General features: G+C 41.7%; 1 protein-coding gene across 4 annotated transcripts in view; it reads left to right on the top strand.

The window, feature by feature from the left end:
• Positions 1–13,964, top strand: part of LOC137340590 (E3 ubiquitin-protein ligase MGRN1-like) — a 186,157-nt gene that overhangs the window by 144,693 nt on the left and 27,500 nt on the right. For all 4 annotated transcript variants that reach the window (XM_068003141.1, XM_068003142.1, XM_068003140.1 and 1 more), the window contains exon 8: positions 6,461–6,508. In XM_068003141.1, the coding sequence (XP_067859242.1) occupies positions 6,461–6,508 (48 nt within the window). The remainder of the gene's footprint in view (positions 1–6,460; positions 6,509–13,964) is intronic.

Genomic DNA, 13,964 nt, shown 5'->3' with positions numbered 1-13,964 from the left:
TCTGCCACCTTCTTGCCCACTCACTTACCTGTCCATATCCCTTTGCAGACTCTTTGTGTTGTGGAGATTTGATAGAGGTGTTCAAAATCATGAATGGTTTTGATAGAGTAAATAAAGAAAAACTGTTTCCAGTGGCAGAAGAGTCGGTAACCAGAGGTCACAGATTTAAGGTAATTGGCAAATGAACCAGAGGCGACATGAGAATTTTTTTTTACGCAGCGAGTTGTTATGATCTGGAATGCACTGCCTGAAAGGGTGGTAGAAGCAGATTTAATAATAACTTTCAAAAGGGAATTGGATAATACTTGAGGGGGAAACATTTGCCGGGCTATGGGGAAAGAGCAGGGGAGTAGGACTAATTGGATAACTCTTTGAAAGAGCCGGCACAGGCACGATGACATCAATAGCCTCCTGTGCTGTATCACTCTATGAATCTGTGATTCTAAATTTGTTTGCACTTTATTTATTCTTTGTCCAGAGACTTTTCCACTGACTGTGTAGCATAAGATTTTATCAGATCAAAGGATTGGCATCTGTGGCAATTGAGATTAGTGCTGAGGCTAATATTGCTGATGATATATTGGGCAAAAAAGGACGAATCCCCATTGGAATTTCCATAACCAGAATTTTTTTGATTATAGCAATGATAAATCTTGCTGCCTAAAATCCAGGGCAAAAACCTGTTCTAAAAATAAATAACCAACCAAAAAAACAAACACTTTCATATATGTTGCAAATAAACTGGTTCCCCTTTAGACACTAAATTCCTGTCAGCCCAGCTTGTGCCGTACCCAGATCACCTGTTTTATATGGTGACCTGAGTGCACTGCACATTCCTGAGGAGAAAATCGAAGAATTCACCTGCACTGATTTCCATCTTATGAGCATTTATTCTCACATAGTGATAAAAGTTCTTGCATAACTTGTGAGAACACTTTAGGCCAGCTCAAACATCATGGCCCCGATATTACCAGAGAGGTAGGATGGCAGCGGGAGGGGTAACTGGGCGCGTGGGTAACCCGCCCAGTGAAATCGATCCATTCCCCACGCGATCACGGTTAAATTGAAGCCACTTAACGTGGCTTCCGGGTTTCCAAACCTGCACAGCGGGCGGACTGCGCACCCGCATCACAGGCTGACAGCTGGAGGAGCCCTATTTAAAGGGGCAGTCCTCCAATGCTGCTCCTGCAGCAAAGAACCAAAATTATAGAATGGAGCAGCCCAGGGGAAAGGCTGCTCCCAGATTTACTGATGCCTCACTCCAGGTCTTACTGGATGGGGTGAGGAGAAGGAGGAATATTTTCTACCCGGCGGACGGGAGGAAGTGGCCTGTCTCTGCCACCAAGAAGGCTTGGCTTGAGGTGGTAGAGGAGGGCACCAGCAGAAGCAACGTCTCCCGCACCTGGATCCAATGCAGGAAGTGCTTCAATGACCTAACTAGGTCAGCTAAAGTGAGTACACTTATTCTCCTACACTCCGTCTTCCACATCACCACTCCCACCCCCCCAATTCATTCTGTACATGCCAACACTACTCTATCACATCACTCTCACACTCACTCAAAGCTCATCCTCAACTTACCTGCACTTACTCACCTCCCCAGTATTCATCCCACCACTACCACTCAATGTCATGGCTCTATCTCATATTCACCCTCTGATGCATCTCTTTCACGGTCAGCCTCACCCAAACCAATGCATTCAGCGGTTGGCCACATCACCATCCCTCACTCACGCCTCTCTACTTTCTCCCCTTATAGGAGAAGAGAGCCCAGAATGCATGGGAGAGGGCGAAGACCGGAGGGGGGCTGCAACATCAGGTCAACCTCACGGACGCGGAGCAGGAGGCTCTTGAAGTGAGCTGCACCCTCGAGTGCCTGTCCGTCGGGGACGCCGAGACTGCCACCTGACAAACAGCTGGTGACAGAATTTTAACATCCAGCACTCACAATAGCAAATGATGTTAACATGCCTTGCCATCTTCAGCACCTCAACATCTGTCATCATGCTTAATATTGCCTTCTGTTCTCTTACACGGCCTTCAGCGACTGCTGTGACGGCGGAGGGCGATTCCTCAGAGGACCTGCTGGCCTCTGAGGGAGCACAGTCACATCTGAGCAAGCCATCCACCAGTGCAGATGCACACACCTCGGTGGGTCCCCATCCTCAGTTAGTTGGGATCGCACATGGTGAGTCACCACACACGTGAGCACGAGCAGACACTGATGGCAGGGGCAGCTGTGGAGAGTCCGTGTCGGTGGGTGCATTCTCCTCCAGGCTCTGCTCAGCTGGACACAGATGCTGAACCCTGGGGGCCATCCTTTAAAAGGAGGGCCAGCAGCACATTTGCGAGGTTCTGGAACAGGCACCATGTGCACTCTCCACAATTGCGCAGAGGATGGAGGAGTCCGACTCCAGCATGAGCAGAATGGTGGCACAGGTACAGGAGGGAATCTCTGAGATACTGTCACAGGGACGTGAGGGCATAAGAACATAAGAAATAGGAGCAGGAGTAGGCCAATCGGCCCCTCGAGCCTGCTCTGCCATTCAATAAGATCATGGCTGATCTGATCCTAACCTCAAATCTAAATTCATGTCCAATTTCCTGCCCGTTCCCCGTAACCCCTAATTCCCTTTACTTCTAGGAAACTGTCTATTTCTGTTTTAAATTTATTTAATGATGTAGCTTCCACAGCTTCCTGGGGCAGCAAATTCCACAGACCTACCACCCTCTGAGTGAAGAAGTTTCTCCTCATCTCAGTTTTGAAAGAGCAGCCCCTTATTCTAAGATTATGCCCCCTCGTTCTAGTTTCACCCATCCTTGGGAACATCCTTACCGCATCCACCCGATCAAGCCCCTTCACAATCTTATATATTTCAATAAGATCGCCTCTCATTCTTCTGAACTCCAATTAGTAGAGTCCCAATCTACTCAACCTCTCCTCATATGTCCGCCCCCTCATCCCCGGGATTAACCGAGTGAACCTTCTTTGTACTGCCTCGAGAGCAAGTATGTCTTTTCTTAAGTATGGAGACCAAAACTGTATGCAGTATTCCAGGTGCGGTCTCACCAATACCTTATATAACTGCAGCAATACCTCCCTGTTTTTATATTCTATCCCCCTAGCAATAAAAGCCAACATTCCGTTGGCCTCCTTGATCATCTGCTGCACCTGCATACTAACTTTTTGATTTTCTTGCACTAGGACCCCCAGATCCCTTTGTACTGCAGTACTTTCCAGTTTCTCGCCTTTAAGATAATAACTTGCTCTCTGATTTTTTTTCCTGCCAAAGTGCATAACCTCACATTTTCCAATATTGTATTGCATCTGCCAAATCTCCGCCCACTCACCCAGCCTGTCTATATCCCCTTGTAGGTTTTTTATGTCCTCCTCACTCTCCACTTTCCCTCCCATCTTTGTATCATCTGCAAACTTTGATGCTCGGTCCCCTCCTCCAAATCGTGAATATAGATTGTAAAGAGTTGGGGACCCAGCACTGATCCTTGCGGAACACCACTGGCTACTGGTTGCCAGTCCGAGAATGAACCATTTATCCCAACTCTCTGCTTCCTGTTAGATAACCAATCCTCCACCCATGCCAGAATATTACCCCCAATCCAGTGATTCTTTATCTTGAGCGATAATCTTTGATGTGGCACCTTGTCGAATGCCTTCTGGAAGTCTAAATACACTACGTCCACTGGTTCCCCTTTATCCACCTTGTACGTTATGTCCTCAAAGAACTCGAGCAAATTTGTCTGACATGACTTCCATCTCTGAGATAGTGTCGCGGGTAAGTGCGGGAATGTCTGCGATGGAGGGAAGGCTAGCCTCCATTGAGCTTCAAGCACGGCTCAACAATGAGTCCATTGAGGCCCTGACAACGGCCCTTCGGACTGAGGGTGAGCAACTTTCTGCCGCCTTAAACAGGCAGGCAGATACTCTGGCACTGGCCTTACAAGGCTTCACACATGCTCTCCAAACTGCCGTCCAGCAGGGTGGTAGGAGTGATGTTGGCCTGGCCCAGGAGAGGGATGATGGCGAAAGGGGACATGGAAGTGGGGACACCACTCAAAGTGCTTCCACGTCTCACCCGTTGCCCCCCTCTCAACCAATTCCCGCAATGCTGCCTCCTCTCCAGGTGGTCGAGCCTGCCCCTGCACAGGTGCAGGTGGAGCAGTCTTTGGAGGCGCCCTAACGGGCACTGTAACCCAGAGGGCGTCGGCCCAAAGCATCTAATCGGTCAGGGCATGAACAAGAGCAACCTGCCACTACCTCTGCTGCAGCCACAGGGGAAACACCACGTAGGAGTAGTAGGAAGTGTAAGACAAAGGTTTTGTGAGCACAAAGGGGATGCACCGGGTGTTTGACTCTGTCATGTTTTTTATTTATAATTGATTTTTGTTCAACTCACATTAAATATTATATTGTCACCACTACTACCACGTCTTGGCCATTCTTGACTGGCTTGTGTAATAATTGCCTTTCATGAGGTTCACCATGAACACCCACACTTGATGCCACTCATTGGATCACCCTACAGTGGGTGTATGTGTAGATGCATGACTATTTTGTGTAGGTGGCGCAGCACTGTGTTCTGGAGCTCCAAGTGGCGGAGGTGGACGGCGAGGCTGGTGATGTTGCTCGTCCTCGGATGAAGTGATGAATGCAGCTCTGGCGCCCCCCCCCATCCTGACGCTGTGAGTTTGAGGGGGTCCGCAAAGTAGGTAAATGTGTTTGCACAGCAGAGTCTAGGGTATAAATTAATAATTTTGAGTGGAATGACAAAGGTGTTGCAGCCAAAACTTTGTCTGAAGTGACAGAGTGCTGCAATACATGAGGTTTCTCCCCAACTGTCAAATAATCCTTTGCATCTCCCACTGGCTGCTGGCTGAAACACGTCTGCTCCAACAGAGAGTGTTTCCCAAAGCATGGGAAACACGCTGAGGATCCTTCAAAATTGTACCCCTGCCAAAATCTCCACTCATTGAGGTCTGTCAAGTACCTCAATTAGCTTAATAACTATCTAAATTATCATCCCGCCGGCTTTAATTGCCGGTGGGAGTCCCGTATGTGGGAGCTGCGCGTGCACCCAAACACGTCATTGGGGAACCTGGAAGTGAGCGGGTTGGAGCCGGGCTCTGAACCCGCTCCGGGATTCTGCAATTTTCGGAGCCCCCAACGCACCCGCTCGGCCATCTAAAAATCGGCCCCCATGTGTGATGAGCAGTGGAGGTCCTCCACCCGATTTGTTGGCCCCCAATTACCCATTCCTGTGCCATCAGATCAGTTCTGCTATATTTTACCAACACTCTTCAGCCCAGTAATGGTAATGCTCTTGGACTTGTATGTCAACCCGTTCATGCTGAATGGTGGTAGAATTATCCCAGGAAGGATCTAGAACTTCCACCATTCATCCTTGTCAGGTATTTGGGATTCCTTATTAACATGAAGGGATTCTTGCTGGAACTTTCACATGGTGTTTAAGATAGATTTGAAAATATCTCTGGGTTATCATCTTTACTAAATGAATGTGGCAGATGTTCAGAGGTAGTTAACGCCTTCTCACCAAACCCTGGAGTTATATTCAGAAGTCTTCCTCAGAATGATGATAGAGGCAATCTTGGTAATTTCAGATACTGAGCTTTTTGAGATTCCTCTAATGGAACCTACTGCTGTAATATTAATTGGACTCAAATCTGTAGGGCAGTACCTCTCATCGTGTGCCGAGATGAGCTGACTCTAGTCCCCTGCTACTGACCTTTTCCCTCTTTTTTTTCTCTCCTCTGCCATCCAAGAACCTGGATCAGACCTCCCATTTCCACTGAACTCCTGCCAAAGTTACATCGGGAGCGTGCCAGAACAGCAATGGATTTTTGGGGCCACTTTTATTTTTCCTACATCTTGACTAATTTTGGGTGGATTTTTATTTAATCTGTAGAGGATTTGCATGGTGGAAAAACAGAGCCAATGTTGGGACATGTATCAGATTATGACGTACACCACATTCACTGCAGAGGTTTTCCAAGTGTGGCTGAGAAGTAGATTGGCTGATTTAGTGAAAGTCTGTTTTACTGAAGTTTTTAACATTATCTTCAGTTAGACATTGTTTGAATCATACTACACCGAACTATACCTAAATGACATGGGAAAAACAAAGTACCAACATCAGGAAGTTTACATATCCATTCTGATGTTATGTTAAATATCTTCTCAAGTATAAATAATATTTCAGCTGTCTGTGGAATCACTCTTGCTTAGTCTGTGTATGTGTAGACTTGTCTGGGAGGGGAATAGTTTACGTCGTTAATGCTGTAATTCATCCTACAGGAATAAACATATGTACTAAAGTGGTGCAAAAAAAAACTTCCATATTGCTATTTATATCTAAAATTTTCTTAACTGGTATTCAGTGTTTTTTTTTAAGCTTGTTGATGACTTCATTCATTTATTTTGCAGCACGTCGATGGAAGTTTTTCTGTGAAGCCCTTAAAGCAAAAGCAGATCGTAAGTTACCTGTAAACTTCTGTATGTTATTGATAATTCAGAAAGTAGTGACATGCAATGTTATTAAGCTATTCCTGAGTTAATTTATGTGCAGAAGCTCTCCTAGCTCCACAGCAGTCTGAAAGACCATTGCTGGCCCCTGCTCACTCCCCCCACCCCCCCACCTCCCTTTCGATCACCCCCTTCTAGGACCTACCTGAGGGCATTGTAAAGGAGACAACAGGCCCAACTTCGTCCTCATAGAAATGGCTTGCTGCCTCTGGATGCCCAGCTTTCCGGTGAGATGTTTACAAGGTTTGAGGCCTAATTTTAGGTGAGTCTCGGGCCTCCGGCTTCTGGCGCGCGCTTCTACCTATATTGGGCCCGTAAACGGGCCTAAACAAGTTTCCATGCTATCAATCTTTCATTCAACCTAGGGCTTTGTACCTCTGAAATAAAGTGTAGATTGTATTTCATGAATACATGCTCATTATTTTTCTAAACAAAGCCCATTCATAAGCCAACAGTACTTTTTATTTCAAATGTCGGGGAAACCTCTCTCAAAACTGGGAAGTGCAAAATGATTCCTGGAATGTACCTGACATTAGCATATAGCAGGGAGACAACATTTCCTGAGACTGACATGATGTCTTTCACTCAGAGCCATGCTGCCATCTTCAAAATATAACTTAGAATAACACCTGTAAGGCTCTTGTGTGGAGCACCGTTGGTACATGAATTGGATATTACTGTTTGGATTTACAGGCAAAGAAAACAATTTATTTTAGCAGAGAAGTCTTGGATAAGGGTTTTAGATTCAGATTAAAAATTCCTCCCCCATTGGTGTTACTCGGTCAGAACCCTGATGTATGTGAAGAAGAATAATAAAGAAAGTTGAATGTATTTTGGTAGGTTTTCCTCATTCTTTTGAACAAAGCGCTCTTCTTCATACCAAATGTCCTTTTCAATTTATCCAATTCTTCTTTATGGAAATCTAAATGCTTGCTCTTTCTGTTATGAAAAGGTGCAATTTTTGTTTAGGTTGGTGACTTATTTCATAAATAGTTCATCTTTGTTTTTTTTCTGAGTGAAGAAACAGAAAAGAGTCAGCTCAAGAGTGTAGTTTTATGTGGGAAGAGAATATGTCACATAGTCGATGTCATGACTTCAAATATGTCTGAGGGACTGTTCCTGTGATTTTCTTTTTCTTCTCTTCTCTCTGCCAATCTCTGTTAACTGGAGCTAACCCTGGCAAATTGCAACTGAATAAGAAAACCCTACCAAAGTAGATGCACTAGGCAGTTTCTTAAAAGAACATTATATATATAAAAGCCCCATGGACTAACTGTAGCTTTATTTAGTTACTGACAATTTCAAGTAAATTATCTTCTGATTGGCAGTCTCTTAATGTCGAGTTTTCATTGTGTGATTTAATTCCATTTGTCAAAGAAAAAAATATTGATTAATGTGACTTTTTAAAGTTTATAATTACGGGAATAAAATGGTTATTTTAAAACCTAAAATTAAATTCTAATTCAAAGCATATTTTGAAAGGATTGTATATTAATGGTAGTAATAATATGAAATATATAAAGGTAGCTGTGAAGAGGCACACGGTCCAGATTGTCCTACCCTTCTGGCATAGTGCAGGGAAAAAATTGCAACATGAAACTGTTTTCTGGAGACACCTATTTAAGCAAACAGTGGTGAATTCAATTATAACATTTTGTTTTCAGTTGCTCAGACGACACTTATTTTTTTAATATCTGACTCAGGTTGTGGAAGTAATGACTGTGAAATTCCATCACAGCAGTTGAGAGTATTATTTTGAGTGCTAGTTGGGTAATGTTATCACTATGCCTGCAGTGGGAGACAGCAGTGAGAGACTTGTGGAAAAAAAAGTAGATTGAGACTGAAATTTCAAAACTTCAATTGTCTTTTTTTGGATAACCTTAACATACTTCCCTGTGTCAGAGGGTTGTAAATTTATAATGGTGTCCTGTATTATAATGCTAACAGACCTTGGCTCCTGCATACTTTTTTTTAAAGCTTATATGTCGTTATGGGGTATTCTGTTACACAACAATCTCTGTTACACACCTCAAAAACGTTAGCTTCCAGGGACCATGCTATTCAGATGGAATACACAATGTTGTACTAAGAACTAATGAAAAAGTATAGCTACACAGGAAATTTGAAGTTGTAATTTGCAGAGGTAGGGAATTAGGCAATGTCAAATGTTGTGATGTACTTTATTATGTTTTGGGAAGTGTTGTTGTAAAATTGTTTAATTCAAAAAAATGTTGGATGCTTAAAGAGGAGTAGGGAAGTTTGCTCTTAACTGGTAAAATGTGCTGTAAAACTGCCTGTTTATTTAATTATGTTTGTACTTGAAGAAATGTAGCTAACTAAAGTGCAGTAATATTTTTTTAACTTAAATCCGTCCACATTAAATAACAGATTAACAAATCACAGATATGAGGATTTATTACATTGCAATAAACTGCAAATATAGTATTGTTAAATTGGACAGGCTGATGGGGTACCTCAATTGTTTTCTACTTGAACTATTAAACTTTGTTGTTCTAAATGTCCAATGAATCATTTAAGAGTAATATTAAAAATAAAAATGTTGCTGTAATTAATCACTACAGCAGATTTGCAAAAATGGAAAAAATTGCCTGTTAGGTCTCTGTTGTAGCAGGATGCAAGATATAAAGTTAAAGGGGAAGAAAATGGTACTATCTGCCACCTCTTCAATTTTCCTCTTTCAACTCACTTTACCTATCAAAAAGATAATATTGTGGGAACTGTAAAATGATTAAACTTCAAATTATTCTTCAAAAGTACACAATTTTTATTAGGGGCGGGGAAGAGATGCAAACGAGGCTGGAGTCAGAGGAATGGAGAGTTTGGTTGGTTGCAGTCCTGGAGAAGATTTCAGAAATAGGGAAGAGCAAAGTTATGGAGAGTTAAATACAAGGATGAGAATTTTAAATTTGAGGTTTTGGGGAACGGGAGCCAAAGTAGATCAGTGAGGACACAGGTGATGGGTGGGAGGACTTGGTCTGGGATGGAATGGAATGCAGGCTGCAGAGATTTGGATGAGTTGTATTTTAAGGAGGTGGAGGATGATGAGGTGACCAGGAACTTTTGGAGGTGGAAGTATGTAGTCATTGTGATGGAGAGACTATGGGGTCGGAGGTTCAGCTCAGGGTGGAACAGGAAGCTGAGCTCACAAACAGTCTAGTTCAGACTTGGATCCACAAATCCCAAACCTCTATTCCCTTTAGTACTTTGTTCCAACTAAAATTCTGTCCTTGGTCTTTCACACCACTGTGCATGAATTTGAAGAATGTTTTTAGTATTCAGAATACACATCATCCAGAACATCTAATGGGACAGTGTGAACATGTAATTTGACCACTATAAAATATCCGTTTTTGAATGAATCCACTGGCATTTTTTTCCGTCAAGCCAGATTTTCCATTATTTTGACCAATAAAAAACCTAAACCATCCTATCCATTATCAAAAGATCTGATACTATAATATAGAACTGTGGCACCTTGGGTTCAGTCGTGCTACTTATGTTCCCAGCTAATGCTACGTTCAGCAGTGTCATTGGAGAGACCAGGGAAGAGTGATGATGATTCTGGAACTTAGGGACATATGGAATGAAAATAATCTCTGAATTCAATTTGTTTTAACCCTCAGGCTGCTGGAATGTCCAGGGAAACGCCAATCTTCTTGGGCGGGCTTGCCTAAGTTTTCAACTCACACACAGTGATTCTGAAACAAACACTAATATTACTGTAATAAAGCTACTATGTGTGAGGAGTAGCTTTATCATAATATCAATGCTAGCTACAAAACTAAACACCTGAAATGTAGTTTTAAATAAAAATGAAATGATTTAAACAGGTTAATTCTGATATTTACAGCATACTTTGACTATGCCTTAATTTAATGCCCTATCAGCATCCATTAAGAGTTCCGATGTTTGTCATGATCTGCACTGCAAATAAGGTGCAGCCACTTACAGATACAGTCCTGCCTTTTAAAGTTCTGAACCTAGTTTTGGTTACGAAAAGCAGTCAAAAAGTACACAATTCAAAGTATTAATTTTTGGAATAAATTTATGTTTTAGGCAGCTCCCCTCTTTCAAGGCGATTTTGCAGGTGTAGAGTTAAAGTTAGATAGGTTATATAAAGCGAGCAAGACACAAGTTTTACTCATTATATTTGTTCTCGGAATAATGGGAGGTTATTAGCCCATCCTAACCCGGTCATCTGTTAAGCACTCAAAAAACTCGAGCTATAGAAAGGTTTAAAGGTAAAATAGATAAATAGATTATTACAGAAAGACGTAAGCTCTAAATACCTCAAGTATTTGTAGGGCAGTGGAAAGGGTTTTAGACTGTCCCATTGATTTCTCCCTCCTCTCTTCTGCACCGCCCCCGCCCAACACGTCTCACATGCTGGATCTATCCAACATAGGAACAAGAGTATGTCATTCAGCCCCTCGAGCCTGTTCCGCCTGATTATAGCTAATCTGTACCTCAACTCCATTTACTCACTTTTGCTCCATAGGGTAACCTTTGTTACCCTTACCTAACAAAAATCTAGCGATCTCAGTCTTGAAAGTTTAATTTGATCCAGTATCCACGGCCTTTTGGAGGAGAGAGTTCCACATTTTCACTATCTGTTGTGAGATTTCACTCCTAAATGGCCTAGCTCTAATTTTAAGATTATGTCCTCTTGTTCTGGATTCCCCACTAGAGTAAATAGTCTCTTTACCTACCCTATTCTATTTTTAACACCTCGATTAGATCACCCCTCAACCTTCTAAACTCAAGTGAATACAAACCAAGTTTATGCAACCTTTACTCACAATATAAAACTTTTATCATTCTGACGAATCTGCTGTACTCCTTCCAAGCCAATATATCTTTCATGAGGTTCATTGCCCAAAACTGTACGCAGAACTCCAGATAGGATCCGACCAAGGCTCTGCACAAGTGAAGCATCGCTTCCTCATTCTTGTATTCCTGTCCCCTTGAGCGAAAGGCGAACATTCCATTAGCCTTTTTGATTACTTTTTGTACCTGTGCACTAGATTTTAGTGATCTGTACAATGAGAATGGAGAATAAAGAGCATAAGAAATAGGAGCAGGAGTATGCCAAACGGCCCTTTGAGTCTGCTCCACCATTCGATCAGATCATGGCTGATCTTTGACCTCAACCCCACTTTACCGCCCGATCCCCATATCCCTTGATTCCCCTGGAGTCCAAAAATCTATCCATCTCAGCCATGAAAATATTCAATGACTCAGCATCTACAGCCCTCTGGGGTAGAGAATTCGAAAGATTCACAACCCTCTGCGTGAAGAAATTCCTCCTCATCTCAGTCTTGAATGGCCGACCCCTCATCCTGCGACTATGCCCCCTAGTATTAGACTCTCTAGCCAGGGGAAACAATCTCTCATGTAACCTGTCATGTACCCTCAGAATCTTATGTTTCAACTTTTTGGTCGTCCTTTGTTGGTTTCTTAAGCTCTCCCAATCCTCAGGCTTATTACTCTTGGTAACATTATAGGCCTCTTCTTTCAATCTAATACTCTCCTTAACTTCTTTAGTTAGCTATGGGTGGATCACTTTTCCAGTGGAGTTTTTATTTCTCAATGGAATGTATATTTGTTGAGAATATTGAAATATTTCTTTAACTGTTTGCCATTGCTTTTCAGCTGTCAAACCCTTTAATTTAATTTCCCAATCTACCTTTGACAACTCGCCCATCATACCTATGTTATTGGCTTTTATTTAAGACTCTAGTTTCTGACTTAAGTACGTTACTTTCAAATGCAATGTGAAATTCTACCATATTATGATCACTCTTCCTCAGAGGTTGCTTTACTGTGAGATTACTAATTAGCCCTATCTCATTACATAATACAAGATTTAAAATAATAAATTAAATTTTAATGTTAAAACAAAACTGAAGGTTTGTAATCTCAACTGCTTTGATGAGAATTAAGCTAGAGGAATTACAGGATATTTTAAATTCTAATTTGAGTGTAAAATTTCTAAATGGCTCCTAAGAGCTACTGCATATAAGTTGAACACACAGCTTTTAGGCTCCTCTGATTTTTGAACACTACAAAAGGGTAAATAGTTCATTCATTGCCATTCTCTGTTTGGCTCTTCATTGTATCATACTTTGTCCTTGGTAAAAAGTTGTCTAGTACCATTATAACCTTTCACCAAGTATGGTGACATTCTTCCTGCTTTAATTTTAGGGAACATGTCACTTGAAAATGTGAATATTTCTAAGTAATATAAAATTCAGAAAGTTGTCCCGGATGAGCTGAAGAGTCATGTTGCAAAACACTCCCTCTTCTGATCATGTGACATAGAGCTACATAGAAAAATTCTTCATAACAGTAATGGTAAATATGAACTCTAGTAAAATTCACAGCAGAAAAGTTCACTGTCTGTGTTCAGATTCCCATGGTTTTGTACTGTTTAAAAACAGAAACACAGTGTGATTCTGCCATCTGCTGTCAAAACCTGTAAATGCTCATAATTTCTAAAAAGCAAATGTTGTGCCAGCCTATGATTAGGCTTGTAGGTGGCTTCTTCTTGTGAAGTTGATTGCTTCTGCACCTTTTTCTTTTAAAAAAAACTAAGTGATGGGTTAAGGCCTGTCATGCAGGACATTAAAAGTGGGAGAGATGATGAGATAAATCAAGAAGTACTGGTTAGTTAACATGAAACCTGTGTATTAAAACCATGCAAAATGTAGTAAGATGTGAAGATTGAAGGAGATATGAGGAGTTTCACAGTTTTGAGTTTCTGGGAAAGAATTAGAGAAATAGACTATTCCAACATAATTAGGATGCAGGGAGGTGGAAGAGCTTAAGGGGGAAGAGGAGAATGCACCATACTAAGCATGTCTGCCATTTATAACAATCTTCCCCCTTCAAACTATATTTAAATGCTTTAATTGCTTACCATCAATGCCGAACCAGAAAATATAAGCTTTTGTTTCTTGGGGGGGGGGATAAAAACAACTCAAGAAATTGAGATGATTCATGTTCTTTTCTGTAGAAATTTTCTCTACAAATTTTCTACAAGAACAAAAACAGAAAATGCTGGAAACACTTGGCAGGCCTGATAGCATCTGTGGAGAGAATAGACAAGTTAAGTTTCCGGTATAACCCTTCATCAGAGCTAGTAAAAATTATAGATAAACAGCATTTAAAAAGGAACAAAATAAAGGGAAGGGGGACAGAAAAAAACACATACACACAGAAAGTAGATTGACCTATAAAGTGCTTAAATGCTAAACAGGAGATGGTTAAGCTAAAGTGATATTAATAGTAGACAATAGGAAGAAGCATAATAAATTTTAAAAATTAAAGACATTGAAGTGACAGAGAATGTACAAATACCCTGGGGGTTTGGTAAGGCAGATGT

The sequence above is a fragment of the Heptranchias perlo genome, chromosome 22 (genome assembly GCF_035084215.1).
Source record: "Heptranchias perlo isolate sHepPer1 chromosome 22, sHepPer1.hap1, whole genome shotgun sequence".
NCBI lineage: Eukaryota > Metazoa > Chordata > Chondrichthyes > Hexanchiformes > Hexanchidae > Heptranchias > Heptranchias perlo.
This window is presented reverse-complemented; position numbering and strand designations above follow the sequence as displayed.